Here is a 13,664-nt window from a genome sequence, read left to right on the forward strand (position 1 = left end):
GAATACCCATGAGACAGTCAAACATAGTGCTGACAGTGTGGACATACTGTTCCGAGCCGTTGAACCCTATGTGGTGGTGCTGCTGTAAGATAAGTCAGCCTTTCTTCAAAGAGAGAGTCTGAACGAATGATAGAAAAATAAGCTTTAGTTTGGGCCCTTTGCTCACAAGGAAATAAAGGAATTTGCACACTATCACTTTATTTCCTTACTTCTTTCATCATAGTGTTTCTAATCTTTGGCTGGTTGGTCGGGATGAATCCAGCACACTAACCTGCAGCTGTCCCAGTCAGACTCTCTGCTTAGCAGGCTCCGGAGAGACCAACGAGAGCGGCGGCTGGGAGAGGGACTACGAGACCATGAGCAAGACGGTGGCAGGAGGAGGTCCTGTGAAGTGCTTTGCTGACCTTGATCATCCCCTTCCATGTGAGTGGCCACAGAGGGGGAGGGCGAGGGGCTTCGGTGGCGATTGGTGCCCTTCTCCAAAGTGTCCTCTATCAGAATTTTCGGCGTTTTGCCCCGCTTCGGACTGCAACCTTGCTCTTCGTCGTTTCGTTTCTTAGTTCTGGTCCTGCTGCGGTGGGTTCGACTGTGGCGGCCAAAGCGTGACAGTCTGGGGCTTGGTGAGCAAGACCAGGACTCTGTATCCGAGGATGGTGGCATGACAGTCAGCGTTGGGACAGGGATGGGCTGAGCCAGAGTGATACCTTCTGGTCCCACAGGAGAGGACGTAGTCATCTTCAAAGCTCTCTACTGATTAATGTTCTCTTTTAGTCACATTAAAAGGCATTAAGGCACAGACATAGGCTTGTTGCATCTCTAGAGCTGAGACTGAACCATGACCAACTGTGGTGTTCCGGTCATGCTTGGGTTTGATATAATTTAGTAACAGGGTGGGTATAAAAAAAAAATCAGCACTGACTTCTTAAGCAACACTAACCATATTAAAAAGATGATTCAACTTTCCCCATATTTCTTGTGAACAATTTTCTTCCTTCCCCATTGTTGGTAAAACCATTCAGACAGTGGTTGGGTGTTCCTTCACAGTCAATGGTGCAGCCGGAAGCTAGGAGAGGGCCTTTCGGATTATGCGTCAGGCCTTCTCTTTCAGGTAATCCATTTCCAGTTATCCGCTCAAGTGCATATGTTGGGTAAGAGCAACTAAAATGCTGCGTCGTCCCTCTTCTATGTTTAGTTTATGTGCCTCGCCCCTTCCTCCTCGGAACTGTCCGATGTTTCTCTTTTTCTTCAGTAATCCTCTCCTCCCTTTGGCAGACTTCAATCTTGAATTTAAAAAATCAAGCTCATCTTTGCAAGAGTGGAAGTTTCAGACAAAGACGGATCTGTGTCTGGAAGTTGCTACCTGAGGAGTGAAAAGAGCAGAAACTTTGCATTTAAAAAAGCTGGCCTAAATCTAACTGCCTCTTTGTTTTGAATCTTTGTGTTTTTTCTTGAAATATTAATCCTTAACAGGACTATGGCTATTTATGTCTGTTTTTTGAAAATGTCTCCTCTGCCAATTCTGGGAATATTAGGTATCATATGACAAAGATTTGATTTGCAATGAAATACTATTCCTGTTAGAAGACAAATCAATGGGTTTTTTTTCCAGGTGGGGGTCCTTTCTTATCTTTTTTCCTTTAGCCCAATTTTGAAGAATTGCTTTGTTCTTTTAGTGATGGTACTTTAAGTTTTCTCCCTTCAAGTGACTCAGAAATCGCCCAAACTGTGACCGTTGGACTGACTAACACCAGTCAGTGTTTGTGTATCAGCAGACTACAACAGACACCCAGAGGAAAGTCATCCCTGTGTGTTGCAAGGAAATTCTTTATCGGTTGCTGGGAAAAAATGCAGATGTTCCATCTAAATGCCGCCATTTCCAAGTTGATCCGGCCAGAAAAGAACAAACACACAATCTCACACACTCACAAGTACCAGGCACTGTAGGAGACACAAACAAACAACACACCCTTTGAAAATGCATTGTCCATAAAGAGCTCCAATGGGGTCATATGCCACCAAGGTCATCACTACATTACAACATACTACGGATGTGTCAACAGGGAATGATTGTGTGTGTGTTCCCCAAAAGGTAAATCATTAAATTTTAAGGTGAAGACATGTTATAAGGTTAAGTTAAAGTGTGTGGTGCGCGTGTGTGTGTGTGTGTGACAGTTTTCAGTTTTTGTTAACTCTTTAGGACCTTTTCCAGCATAAATACTGACCTTGTGAGGACCAGGACACCTTACGGAGACCAGAGTCAGGTCCTAATAAGGCAAAAGGTCCTTTCTGAGGTCCTGGTTAAGCTTTGGGGTAACAACTTTAAATTGTGTTAAGGTTAGGGATAAGGTTTTGGAATGGAAATCCATGCAAAGTCCTAAAAAGGGATGGCTGCGCAATACCGTATGTGTGTACTTATATGTTTGTTAGAAGCCTTTTGAACATAAACCTTACTGAGTGAGGACATTTTGTCCAGTCAACACTTTTTAAACGGAGGTGTTAAGGGTTGAGACTTGCTTTAGAGTTAAGGTAAGGACTTGTAGGCATTTAGATGTTATGATTTGGGTTAGTAGGTTAGGGAAGTACAATAATATCTGTGTCTCCATTGTGTACAACTTCCAAGGAAAGGACGTCAGACTGTATTTGCTGTGATCTGTTTGAACAAGAACAATCTTGACACATACTTGTTGGTCCACTGTAATCCGACATAATCTCTTGCGCTGCCTTCGCCCTTTGGGGCCACTCACAGCCTGATCGTCATTGTTTTTGCTACAAACTACGTTGAGCTACAAAAGCACAACACTGCACCTCGACCGCAGTCAAAGCAGCCGCGGAGAAATGCAAACTACAGAAGAAAAAGCCCAGCGGGTTCCTGCAGCGTCGAGGAACAGCTGGTCCCGCGAGAGAAAGTTCATCACTCTCCATTACCGCCGTTCATTGCAACTTGTAGCAAACGACACACGGAACTAACGTGCAGATGTGCAGCCGAACTCCCGAGCGCCACAGAACCCACGAACAACAACACACAGGACAAGTTCCACAGCCCGGAGGACCCGAGGCTGGAGCTCCTACCTCCCATTGGACGAGATCCCCCCGCTCCTGTGATCCTGCTCGGCCTCGAACACAAGCCGAGCCACGGTGCGGGACGCGATGTTAAAATCCACTTTCTCGCAGGAACACATCAACATTGTCCCACGCGTGAAGACGCATCTGCCGGCCGCGGCTAACCGTTAGCTTGTAGCCGGCTAACACTGGGGGGGGGAAAGACCACCGGAGTTTTTAAGCTAGCGTTTACCCCCCCCTCCCCCCTCCTTCCCTGACACCCACCCCCCCACCACACACAAAAAAAAGGAAAAGATGACTATCTGCGGTTAACAGGGTTTCATTTCCAGCCTCCATTTTCTACTTTAAAAACACCCCGAGAATAAAACTCTGGTTTCACATCCACTATCACAGCCAGACGCCGGAGTTAGCTGGACGCGGCTAGCACGCTAACTTGGGTTAAAGTTAGCAGACGATGCGTTTTTTTTTTAAGCGAAAAGAAACGAAGTCAGACAGTTGGACCATTCAAGCAGGATGTGACGGGGGGGGGGCTGACATAAAGAAACAAACTATCATTAATATCACCTGTGAGAAATAAAACGCTCAACCAGAAATATATCATATATACTTACTTTATATGAAATGTGTGAACTTGTTGTTATTACTTGTGTTGTAAAATACAAACAGCCACAAGAGGAAGGAGAGGAACACCCCTTCCGTTAAACTTAGTGGTGCAGTCCGGGGAAATAACTGTCCAGTGGATGTGGCAACATCAAACAAACAGAATCTATGAGAAGGTGCTTTGATCTTTTATCAAATACTTTTCAGTTATTTCATTGATTCATTCAACAAAGCAACACGTGGATTGTATCTGGATGATCTGGTGTCAGGTTATTTTAACGCTGGTTTTGTCACTTCGAGGGAAACAAACGCGGCAGTCTTATTATAAGTCATTTTTTCGAGAGCAAACTCTTTATAACTTATTGTATTTATAAGTTATACACGTGGAGGAACATCCACAGATTCGGCTGGTTTTCTGAGTTCATGTGAAGGGAGCTGGTGTGTGGCCAGATTAAAGTGCAGAGAGACAGTGCGACCCCTTGTGTCTAACGAGGTAACATGCAGGCATTGTTTGTAACATCACTTACTTCACTAAATTGCTATAAACTTGCACATGAGACCTAACTTAAGCAGACATTGTTATTTTGTATAGCAGCAAGAACTCAGTGGCTCGTGTGGGTGTGTTCATCTCACCTCCTGCGTCCTCCTGCTGCAGCATTGTTTCATATGGTCTCGTGAACTATGATAAGTCGTATGCAGCCTGTGAGATATTGGATATCTTCTCCAGGAAACATGCAGTAAACAGGGCCAGGTCACCTTGTCCTGAGCTGGAAACAAAACGTTGACAAGACGCTTTCAGTTAGAATGACGACGACGAAAAAAATTGCATATTTTACCAAATAAATGCACAGATTGTACAAATAAATGGAAATGTGGTTGATTGTAGGGCTGTAAATAACAATTATGTTCATTACTGGGTCATTTTTTAAATCATTTCCTGATCAATAAATCAAATAATTGGAACTTTTCAGATTTTAATTTAGCACCACAGGGTAGAGCCAATCTTTATTTGTTTTGTCTGACCAACAGTTAAAAATTCAGTTTATATCACACGAGATATAGAAATGCAGCAAATCCTCACGTCTCAGAGCAATTGCTTCATAAAAAAATGGGAAAATGCTTCTGTTCATCTTCTTTTTTTGATTTATTAATCATCTCAGCTCTTGTGAATTGAAAAGTACCCAATAGTATTAGTCTACTTTACAAACAGTACTACATTATCACATTTCTAACGCCCACACCTCAGAATACACACACACACTTTGAATCTTCCACACTTATTTCCATAAAGTTTTGCACTGGCTGTACCAGTCGTTTTATATCAATACAAATCAACACACAACAGAAATTCTCCTACTTCAGCGACTATAATTTATAAGCTACACAAAAAAGCAGAGAAGTTTGCAGCCCTGATGGAGGCAGAGTCAGACTTATTTCCTTCCTTTTCATTTCTAGGGAAAACACAGTATTCAACAACATATATCCTGTAAAGCTTTTGCATATAAGATGTGGCTTTACCTGCCGGTGCGCTTTTACTCCTCAGCCATCAGTTGCTTCTGTGTCCTTTCAAATCGATAGCAGAGCAACACAATGACTTGGCAATTTCACATTCTCCATAGATTCACCAGGCATCTTGTGTCTTCCACCTCTTTGTGACTGCATCCTGAAATCCACACTTCACCGGCTCCACTTCAAAACACAGGGGCGAGCTGTGTGTCACCAACGCAGCCAGAGAGGGAGTTGTGTTGCTGAACGCTCCTGGCTGCTGGATCCGAGACTGGAAACTCGATCTGGGCTAAAAATAAAAAAACATCACCAGCATTGCGATAAAGGAGGTGTGTCACTTATTGTGTGTGTATAAATGTATTGGGTCACAGAGGTGCAGCCCACCCCAATATACTCCACAAACACTCTACGCACACACACACACACACTAAACATAGGGTTTATCACATGTCAACATTTCCTTGAGGTTCCCCGCATGAGTGTGCCAACCCAAGGTCTTTCTCTTCTCCACCCTCTTATGATCACATGTGAACAATTTCCACGATGGCAGATCTTCGGCGTCATTATCATTTGTCGGCGAGCACAAGGTCGAAAGAGGCAAGGACCCTTATCCAGAGCTGAGCGCCTCCCTGTGTCATCTGGTTACATCACAGGACAACATCCCTGACCTCCAGCACAGCCAAAACACACACATGCACGTACGTGTAAACACCCATACACATGAACACACATACAGACACATGCACATGTCCTCGTGCACACTCACACAGATGATCCCACATGTACACATACACATACACAAACACAAATATATTCAAATACACATTTTCATACAGATACTAATAGTTGTACACATAAATACACACATGCATACACACATACATAAACACACATAAACATGACTACACATGCACATGCACACACACACACACACACTTACTGGCAGAAACACAGTTACGATCCCTTACGTCCTTTTGAAATGTTTGCACGGCCTCAGATTGGAACATGTTTCATTTGACCTGAGATCCCTGAAGTCATCCCTCTTTAAAAAATAAATAAATAAATAAAACTCATTACATTCATCACGTCAACACGCTGCAGCTTCATCCACCATGTGAATCTTTTTGTCAGCACACAAGTCGAGGCCTTTAGTCAGCGTGTGTTTTGTCAGCCCTGACTCCAGCAGCCTTGTTTATGTGAAAACAATCTGGCATCGGACAAATGTCAGAGACTGGATGGGATGGAAGACATCAAAACCTACAAGAGGGGAAATTAAACAGCAGTAAAATGCAGTTAAAAATTTGACTTTAGAGGGAAACATTTAGTCAAATTCATGTGAAATGACGCAATAAATTATTTATTGATGTAATTAACAAATAACGTTTGCAGCAACTCAACTTTGATTTGCTTTAAGGGATAAACATTAACACCTAATAGACTGGATGAAGTTACTTTATTTTCATAAACTAAGTCTTGCTTACTCACTGAGATACTTTCATGTCAACAATGAGGCAAACAATTCATATCTGCTGGGAGCTGTAGATGTCCGTGACCTCTGACCTGAGGAGGGGAGCAGCGGAACAGAGCATTTATTTACAGACAGATATCCATCCATTATATAAAGCGTTTATCCTTTGAGGGTGGGAAGGGGGCTGGAGCCAATCCCAGCTGACATTGGGCAAGAGGCCGGGTTCACCCTGGACAAGTCACCAGCACATCACAAGGCTGACGTACAGAGACAGACAAGCATTCACACTCGCACTCATACCACACAGAACCCCAGATCATTCCCACGCACACATGGGGAGAACATGCAAACTCCACTCAGAGAGACCCCCCGCAAAGCTGGGAATCAAACCTGTGAACCTTCTTCCCTCCAAACAGAAAAGCCACGGTCGAACGTCAGGTTCGAACTAAACTGCAGTAGATGTACTGTGAGTGTAGCTGTGTCTTTAAGGCCGGAGCGGCTTCACTCTCAGCATCTGTTTGAATAGATTTGTTTAACAAAATATATCAGAGGTGATTTTACATGTCTGACCTGCTTCTTTTTTTAAATTATTATCAAATAATGAATATGTCGGCCACTACATAAAACCGTTTGATAAGAAAGTGTAATAACCAAAGTCTGTATAACATTTAACTTTGTTCTAGAATAACTTACTTTAATAACTAAATAAAACAAACCACTAAAAATTGTAATTAAAATCTTTATAGAATGTCTCAGGACTTTCCCTGTAAGAGAGAATATTTCTTAGTTAATCTATAAATCAGAGGAAGCATGGCTGTAGTCTTGCTTTGGACGTTCATGTTGTAGTTATGCTTCAGGTTTCATCTTCTCAGGTTTCCTGCTGCCTTTCAACACTCAAAACGTCCGTCTCTCCTGGATTCACACGCTCTAATTATAGCTGCCTTAACGACAGTCGGGACATCAGGGGAGACTTAAAACTACTGCGAGGGAACAGGGAGAGATTTCTTTTTTTTTTTTTTACAAGTTCTGCGTCCTCACACGATTTAGAGACTTTTTCCTTTTTGACCAGTGTGAGGGGAAGACTGTTGAATTTATGGACTGACCGTGTGGATTTAAAAAGTTGGACTGGTTCACTTTGAGGAACATGGAATGAGTCAGCGATCAGACGTCGTTATGTCAGTGAAGTAGAGTTGTTGCAGATCTTTCTCCACATTGAGGAAAGTTCAACATTCTGTTCAGCTGCTGGCGATAAGTTGCTCCGACAGAAATGATTTGCTGCTCGTCACTTTTTGTCGTCGTCAGCCTCTTCGGTAAGTTCTGAGTCAGGGAAGTCTGTGGTTCAAGTTGCAAACTGGACGAAAACACTTAACAAGTCTTTTAAGTCTTTTAAGGGTTCTCAGATCTTTCTCATTAGATTTTTAAAAAAAATTTGAAATTAAAAACAACTGTGATCACTGTTACAGAAGGAATCAGTCGACTATAAGTGCATTTTTATTGAAACACTTTAAAACACGATGAGTTCACATTCCCCTTGGATGAACTTTAACAGATCCGTATATTTGAATACGTTAATGAGTTATGGATAAGTTAATCTACAGATATGTACGTCTGTATATCATTGGACTTTTTAAAGATAACTAGAAAATACATCTTTCAGTTGTTTACCTCCACCAACCAGAGATGTTTTTAGTCTACATAAGTATTTTTTTTACAGACTCATGTGATGTCACTGTGACCTTTGACCTTTGGCCACTGAAATTAAATCTTTGAGTCCTAAATTTAAAGGAATTTCCCCAAAAACAGACTTGAGATAAAATGTTCAAGAGGCCAAACACATGTTTCGTGAGGCCACCCTGACCTTAACCTTTGACCTTTGACCACCTAAGTGAATATTTGTGCCAAATGTTTTACATAACAAGTTTGAAGAAATTCCTTCTAGGTGTTCCTGAGATGTTGCATTCAATTTTATCTTATTTTATCCTCTCATGCTTCTCGTTCTTGTCATGTGTCAAATTGTTCTCCTGTGTCTCGTTTTCTTCTCCTTCATCCTCCTCTTCTCATCGTTTTCTTCTGTTCTTCCCCTCCTGCAGTGTCTCAGTGTCACGGCGGCTGTGCGGAGGTGGACTCTCTGACCGAGGCCGTGGCCGGAGACAGATTCCTGCTGGGCTGCATCTCCTGTAAGAGGAGAGAGGAGGTGTCTGCCCGAACCACCGTGGACTGGCACTTCAAACCAGTGGAAGAGGAGGAGTTCAGGCATGTGAGTTCAAAGACATCTTAGAGGGTTTGTTTCTATTCTGCAATCACGATGCACTTCAGCAACTCTGATACTGTGCGTTTGAAGCTTCAGTTTTTTAACTCTTACATTGGTGAGGTGTGCATAATGAAGGAAGTCGATTAATGAAGTAAAACAGGCAAACATGTTGTGCTGGTGGATGATTTTCCACAACCTGGCAACCCCAGATCTCTTCTTATTGATGTGATGTGACTGATAAGCATCAATACTGTCCTTTGTATAAAGCCTTTATAAATGGTGAAAGTTCTTCTGCTGTATTAGGACATGATACTGTCTACTACTTGTAACTACTGAGGTATGTACATGTACTATTACAGTATTTAAGAAAGTGCAGTACTGAATCGTACTCAGAGTAGGACATTAAACAGAGGGTACTTCTCAAACCTTCCCTGAGTAATTAGACTATAATCAGAAATGTCTTTTTCACAGATTTTCCACTATGACCACCCCAGTGCTGAGATCCTGCACCAGGATTTCAGCGAGCGTCTCGAGTGGCACGGGACTAAAAACCGTGATATTCAGACAGGAGCCATTTACCTTCACAACGTCACCTTCAATGACACGGGGACGTACCGCTGCACCTTCCACCGCACCCTCTTCCTGGCGATGTCTGACCAGCATGTCACCGTGGAGAAGGACGTGGAGCTCAGCGTGGTGGCTGTGGGTAAGTTGGCCGGGACATTTTTGTGTGGAAACATACAGCGAGCCATTAACATGACATAACAGGCTCTGGGATTCTAAAAGAACAATACATATCAAAAATGAAAACGAAAATGAAATGCTGACTGTTGACGTTGGAATCTACCTGTTTACTTACTTTGTCTTTCAACTGAAATGTGTATGTTTCGTGTTTCGCAGCCAATCGGGAGCTGACGTCTGTGATCACAGAGATAATGATGTATGTGCTGATCGTGGTTCTGCAGCTGTGGCTCATTGTGGTTCTGGTCTACTGCTACAAGAAGATTACAGCCGAGCACGAGGCTCGGGAGGCCCGTAAGGCTCAAAAGGCTCAGGCAGCGTGAGTCTCGCTTTTATATAATGTTTGACATAAAGGGATTCATTTCAGATTCAAGCCTTTAAAATCTAAAATGGGGTCGTTGGTTTTAAATGATGCCATAACATTTAATCCTAGACTGTATTTAAAGATGGATGACCTGTCTTCACTTCCTCCCATTACCCGGTAATGAGGCCAAATATCTCGGATACTAATGCGGCCATCATGTGCGTCTTTGAGCGGCAGTAGCACGCTCGACCAATCACGACTAGAACTACATAAAATGACAGAAACAAGTTTCTTTTACTTTTAGGTTTGGTCCGTCTCCTATCCACTAACATGGAGGAGGCAGGATTTATGAGCAGTACTGCAGCCAGCCACCAGGGGGTGATGAAGACACTTTGGCTTCACAACACATGCTTGTTGTGTTCGGCCAAATTAAGATGTGATGATCAGATTGATTTAGCAGGAAAAATACTTTTTTTTTTTTACACTGAAAAGGATGAATTTTTATAAGTAAAATTTGAGGGAATTTCTTATGATTCTATTGCTGCTGTTTCTCACGTCTAAATAATTCAAGTTTTCTTCATATGTTTCCAGACTGTTGGAATCTAAAGACAGCTGTGAGAGGGTGCAGCTGGAGTAACACTTACAGTGAGTTACTGTGGATTTACACTTCGAGCCACCTTCATACAAATCAACATTTTTTAGGAATTAAAAAATATATGACACATCAGCGAAGGCTTGTGGTTTTCTTTTATCCTCTTGGCACTTTTGTGTTTTAATTTTTTTATTCTGTAACCACCAGGTTGGAAGATCATCTCCTCAAGACTTAAGCTTTTGTTTCTGTTCCGTGACGACGACAACACAACTGCTGCAGGAGGTTGATTCCTGGTCGTGCTCAGTCATACGGGACAATTACACACTTTTTAAATAGATTTTTTTAAAGGACTATAAAAGTGCTATAAAACGAATGGCCTTCAGTGCAGGAATCCAACGAATGATTATTTTTATTGTTTAAAAATCTGTCACCTAATTGATTATCAGTTGTATCTATTGTATTTTGGTTCAATGTCCACACAACATGGCATAAACTCAAAATCTGTTATCTAATGGCAATTGATGCATTGTCTCTTGATAGCATTTCTTTATGATTCATGTAGCATTACTTTAAATACTTAACAAATGTATATAAAGAATAACAGACATCCTAATTGATCCGTTTCTACCGGATCACCAGTGTTATTAGAGACTTTTGTTGATAGCAGCTGTTTTAAGATAAATGGCTTCAGCTTGTTTTACATGTCAATGCAGCCCAGGACTTTAAAGGAGGATATTTTTAAGTAACAAACAAGATCTTTAAGTCTTTAACGTTCTCTTAATTTTGTCTTAAGCACGGATGTTATTTCCTTCATATGATCTTCTAGGTATCAGGAATGAGTTCTGGTAAATTGAATCCACATGGAGGCATTCAGAAAGTCAGCTCAGCTTCCTGGGAAGTTTGGTTGGGTGTCTTACACAGGTACCTGATAATTAATGTAAAACCAGTTTGTCTCAGGCAAGCCACAGAGTCATATAGAGGAATAAAGGAAGTGGATCTTGGTGCATTAAGAAAATTACAAGAAGATATATTCAGTTAAATATTTTCTTCTACAAAGCACAGGCGAGTGAGTTAAAGGACATTTGGAGGTGATTGTGTTGTAACTCAATCTCGTCTGAGCTGTGCTGCAGACTCCGGTCTGAAAGCAGCTTTGTTCTCCTGCATCAGCCAGAAATTACCACACAGCCCAGCTCCGTTGTTGTTTTTAAATATGAGGGACAATACTTCTGATAACATACATTTTTCACAAAGTGAGATTAAACATCACATCACAGGGGAGCGAGCCACAAAGGATGATGATCCTCTGAGTTTGAGATAGTCAAATATTCCACATGCAGTTGTAGAATAAATGTATTGTAACCAATGTGACATGTTTTTCTTATGATTTCCTGCACGAGGTCTGATGTAAATGAAATATCTTTGCTCAGTAAACTGATCATCGTTGCGGAGCTCCGTGGTTTGAGTCACGCTACACCGCTGCCTCACGACACCGAGCTGTCGACCTTGCCCTGTGACCTCCTTGTTTCATTAAACGTGTTGACATGCAGAACATGCAGCATGTCTCCTTCAAGGAGGAAGAAGGGCAGACGCTGTGGGACGAAGAGAACAGGGGTTGAACATTTTCATCTCAGTGTGGTTTGGGAAACCCGGACGATCAGCTGCTCCTCATCCCGCTGGAGACTTGAAATGACTGATGCCAATAACAGCGGGAACTGATTCTGGAGCCTTGAAAGGTGGGATTGTTTCTCTCTACTGAGCGAAGTTAATAAAATAATGATGCAGATATTTGTATGTATCTATTCTCCTCTCTCTCTCTCTTAAAACTCTGGCAGGTCATCCAAGTTTGTTTTTCATGTTTCCTTCTCCTAGTTGAGTTTTATTATGTGTGTTAATGTGCCTCATTTTCTTAATCTTAGAAGTCTTAGACCAATATTAAGTGCATATTCATCTCCCACTTAGCTCCTACATATTCCTTCTCATGTCTTAACAGGAATTTATTCAATTCAAACTGGATTTTAGGGGAGTAAATGTAAAAGCTTCTGGCAGCTTGTAAATTCAAGTCAACTGCAGCTCAGAAATCCTGCTTTTGTGTTTGTCTGTCGTCTCTGGGGTGTTGTAAATGAGTTGGAATGAAATAATTTACATTTTAAAGATGTATAACTATACTTCATTTAAGTGTAAAACAACTGTTTCTTTCGTTTTTGTTGACTTGTTTATCCAAAATGTTTCCAACAATGTTCAAACCCAGATTTTATTTCATCAACATTTCATTCTTGTCATATTCTCTTTACCAGTGGTTTTGTACGTCTCTGCTTTAACTCCTGAGGAAAAACGGCAAATGATAAATGAAAAACAGTGTTAATCAGTTGGCTCTTTTTTCTGTTTGTATCGGTCACTCGTAATGAATCACGATTAGTAATAAAAACTTTTTAAAAATTGCTTTTCCAGCAACGGTGGTGGAGATAAAACTCCCATGATCCCACGCTGCTTTATGACTTCATAAAACATGACCTTTGTTATTGTTTTGACTGAGGGACCCCTAGTGGCCAAAGTTGCATATTGAACATTTAAATAAAACTAAATAGTGAAATTAAGTATATTTTCTGCAGTGATAAAGAAGGAGGAAAACTTTTTCCTCACAGTTTCTTCTTCCTCCTCAGTTTCAGGTTGCTGAGCGTCCAGCGGGGGTTCGTCATGTCTAACCTCAACGTCACTGAGCTGCAGTCGCTCCTGCTGTCCTTCCTGCAGCACTGCCTGAACAGAACAAGTGTGCTGTCTCCACCGATACCTCAGAACCACACCTCCCAGCAGGCTGTGCACTACGCGACTGGAGCCAGGGCCCACGCTCAGTCTCAGGGAATCGTGTACATCATTCTGGTGGTTGGCTTGTTCAGCTTCTTCACGTTCGGCATCATGCTCAGCTTCATTCGCTCCAAGAAGCTAGAGAGCTCTCAAGACCCGTACCACCAGTACATCGCCCGCGACTGGACCAAGGTCACGACTCCCTCCAGGGCCGTCGCTCAGGCTCTGCACAGGGAGGCTGCAGGAAACGGGGCCAGCAGCAAGGAGCCAGTCGTCATCTGCAACCCTGCAACACTGGATCAGCTGTCGGACTAGAATAGGACATTTCACACTTTTAAAG

At 42.1% G+C, this 13,664-nt stretch overlaps 3 protein-coding genes across 6 annotated transcripts in view; 2 read left to right on the forward strand and 1 right to left on the reverse strand.

The window, feature by feature from the left end:
• Positions 1-5,412, reverse strand: part of gramd1a (GRAM domain containing 1A) — a 28,275-nt gene extending 22,863 nt beyond the window's left edge. For 2 of the 4 annotated variants that reach the window (XM_047341046.1, XM_047341045.1), the window contains exons 1-3: positions 5,179-5,412; positions 4,294-4,427; positions 272-1,360 (exon numbers count right to left, since the gene is read on the reverse strand). In XM_047341046.1, coding sequence (XP_047197002.1) covers positions 272-735 — 464 coding nt within the window. In that variant the 5' untranslated portion in view covers positions 736-1,360; positions 4,294-4,427; positions 5,179-5,412. Of the gene's footprint in view, positions 1-271; positions 1,377-3,069; positions 3,299-4,293; positions 4,428-5,178 lie in introns of those variants that run through there. The other 2 variants (XM_035163166.2, XM_035163164.2) reach the window with 2 other exon arrangements.
• A 2,120-nt stretch (positions 5,413-7,532) lies between these two features.
• Positions 7,533-11,044, forward strand: si:ch211-225p5.8 (uncharacterized protein LOC555567 homolog). Its single transcript, XM_035163929.2, has 6 exons — positions 7,533-7,944; positions 8,725-8,891; positions 9,357-9,591; positions 9,786-9,945; positions 10,522-10,575; positions 10,730-11,044. Exons 1-5 carry the CDS (start codon positions 7,902-7,904, stop codon positions 10,565-10,567), a joined length of 651 nt encoding a protein of 216 aa, XP_035019820.1. The 5' UTR covers positions 7,533-7,901; the 3' UTR covers positions 10,568-10,575; positions 10,730-11,044.
• Positions 11,045-12,037: 993 nt separating this feature from the next.
• Positions 12,038-13,639, forward strand: LOC118113877 (potassium voltage-gated channel subfamily E member 2). The gene is made up of 2 exons (XM_035163930.2): positions 12,038-12,255; positions 13,183-13,639. The coding sequence occupies exon 2, from the start codon at positions 13,217-13,219 to the stop codon at positions 13,637-13,639; it is 423 nt and encodes a 140-aa protein (XP_035019821.1). The 5' UTR covers positions 12,038-12,255; positions 13,183-13,216.
• The last annotated feature ends 25 nt before the right edge of the window (positions 13,640-13,664 follow it).

This window comes from Hippoglossus stenolepis, chromosome 8 (genome assembly GCF_022539355.2).
Source record: "Hippoglossus stenolepis isolate QCI-W04-F060 chromosome 8, HSTE1.2, whole genome shotgun sequence".
Taxonomy (NCBI): domain Eukaryota; kingdom Metazoa; phylum Chordata; class Actinopteri; order Pleuronectiformes; family Pleuronectidae; genus Hippoglossus; species Hippoglossus stenolepis.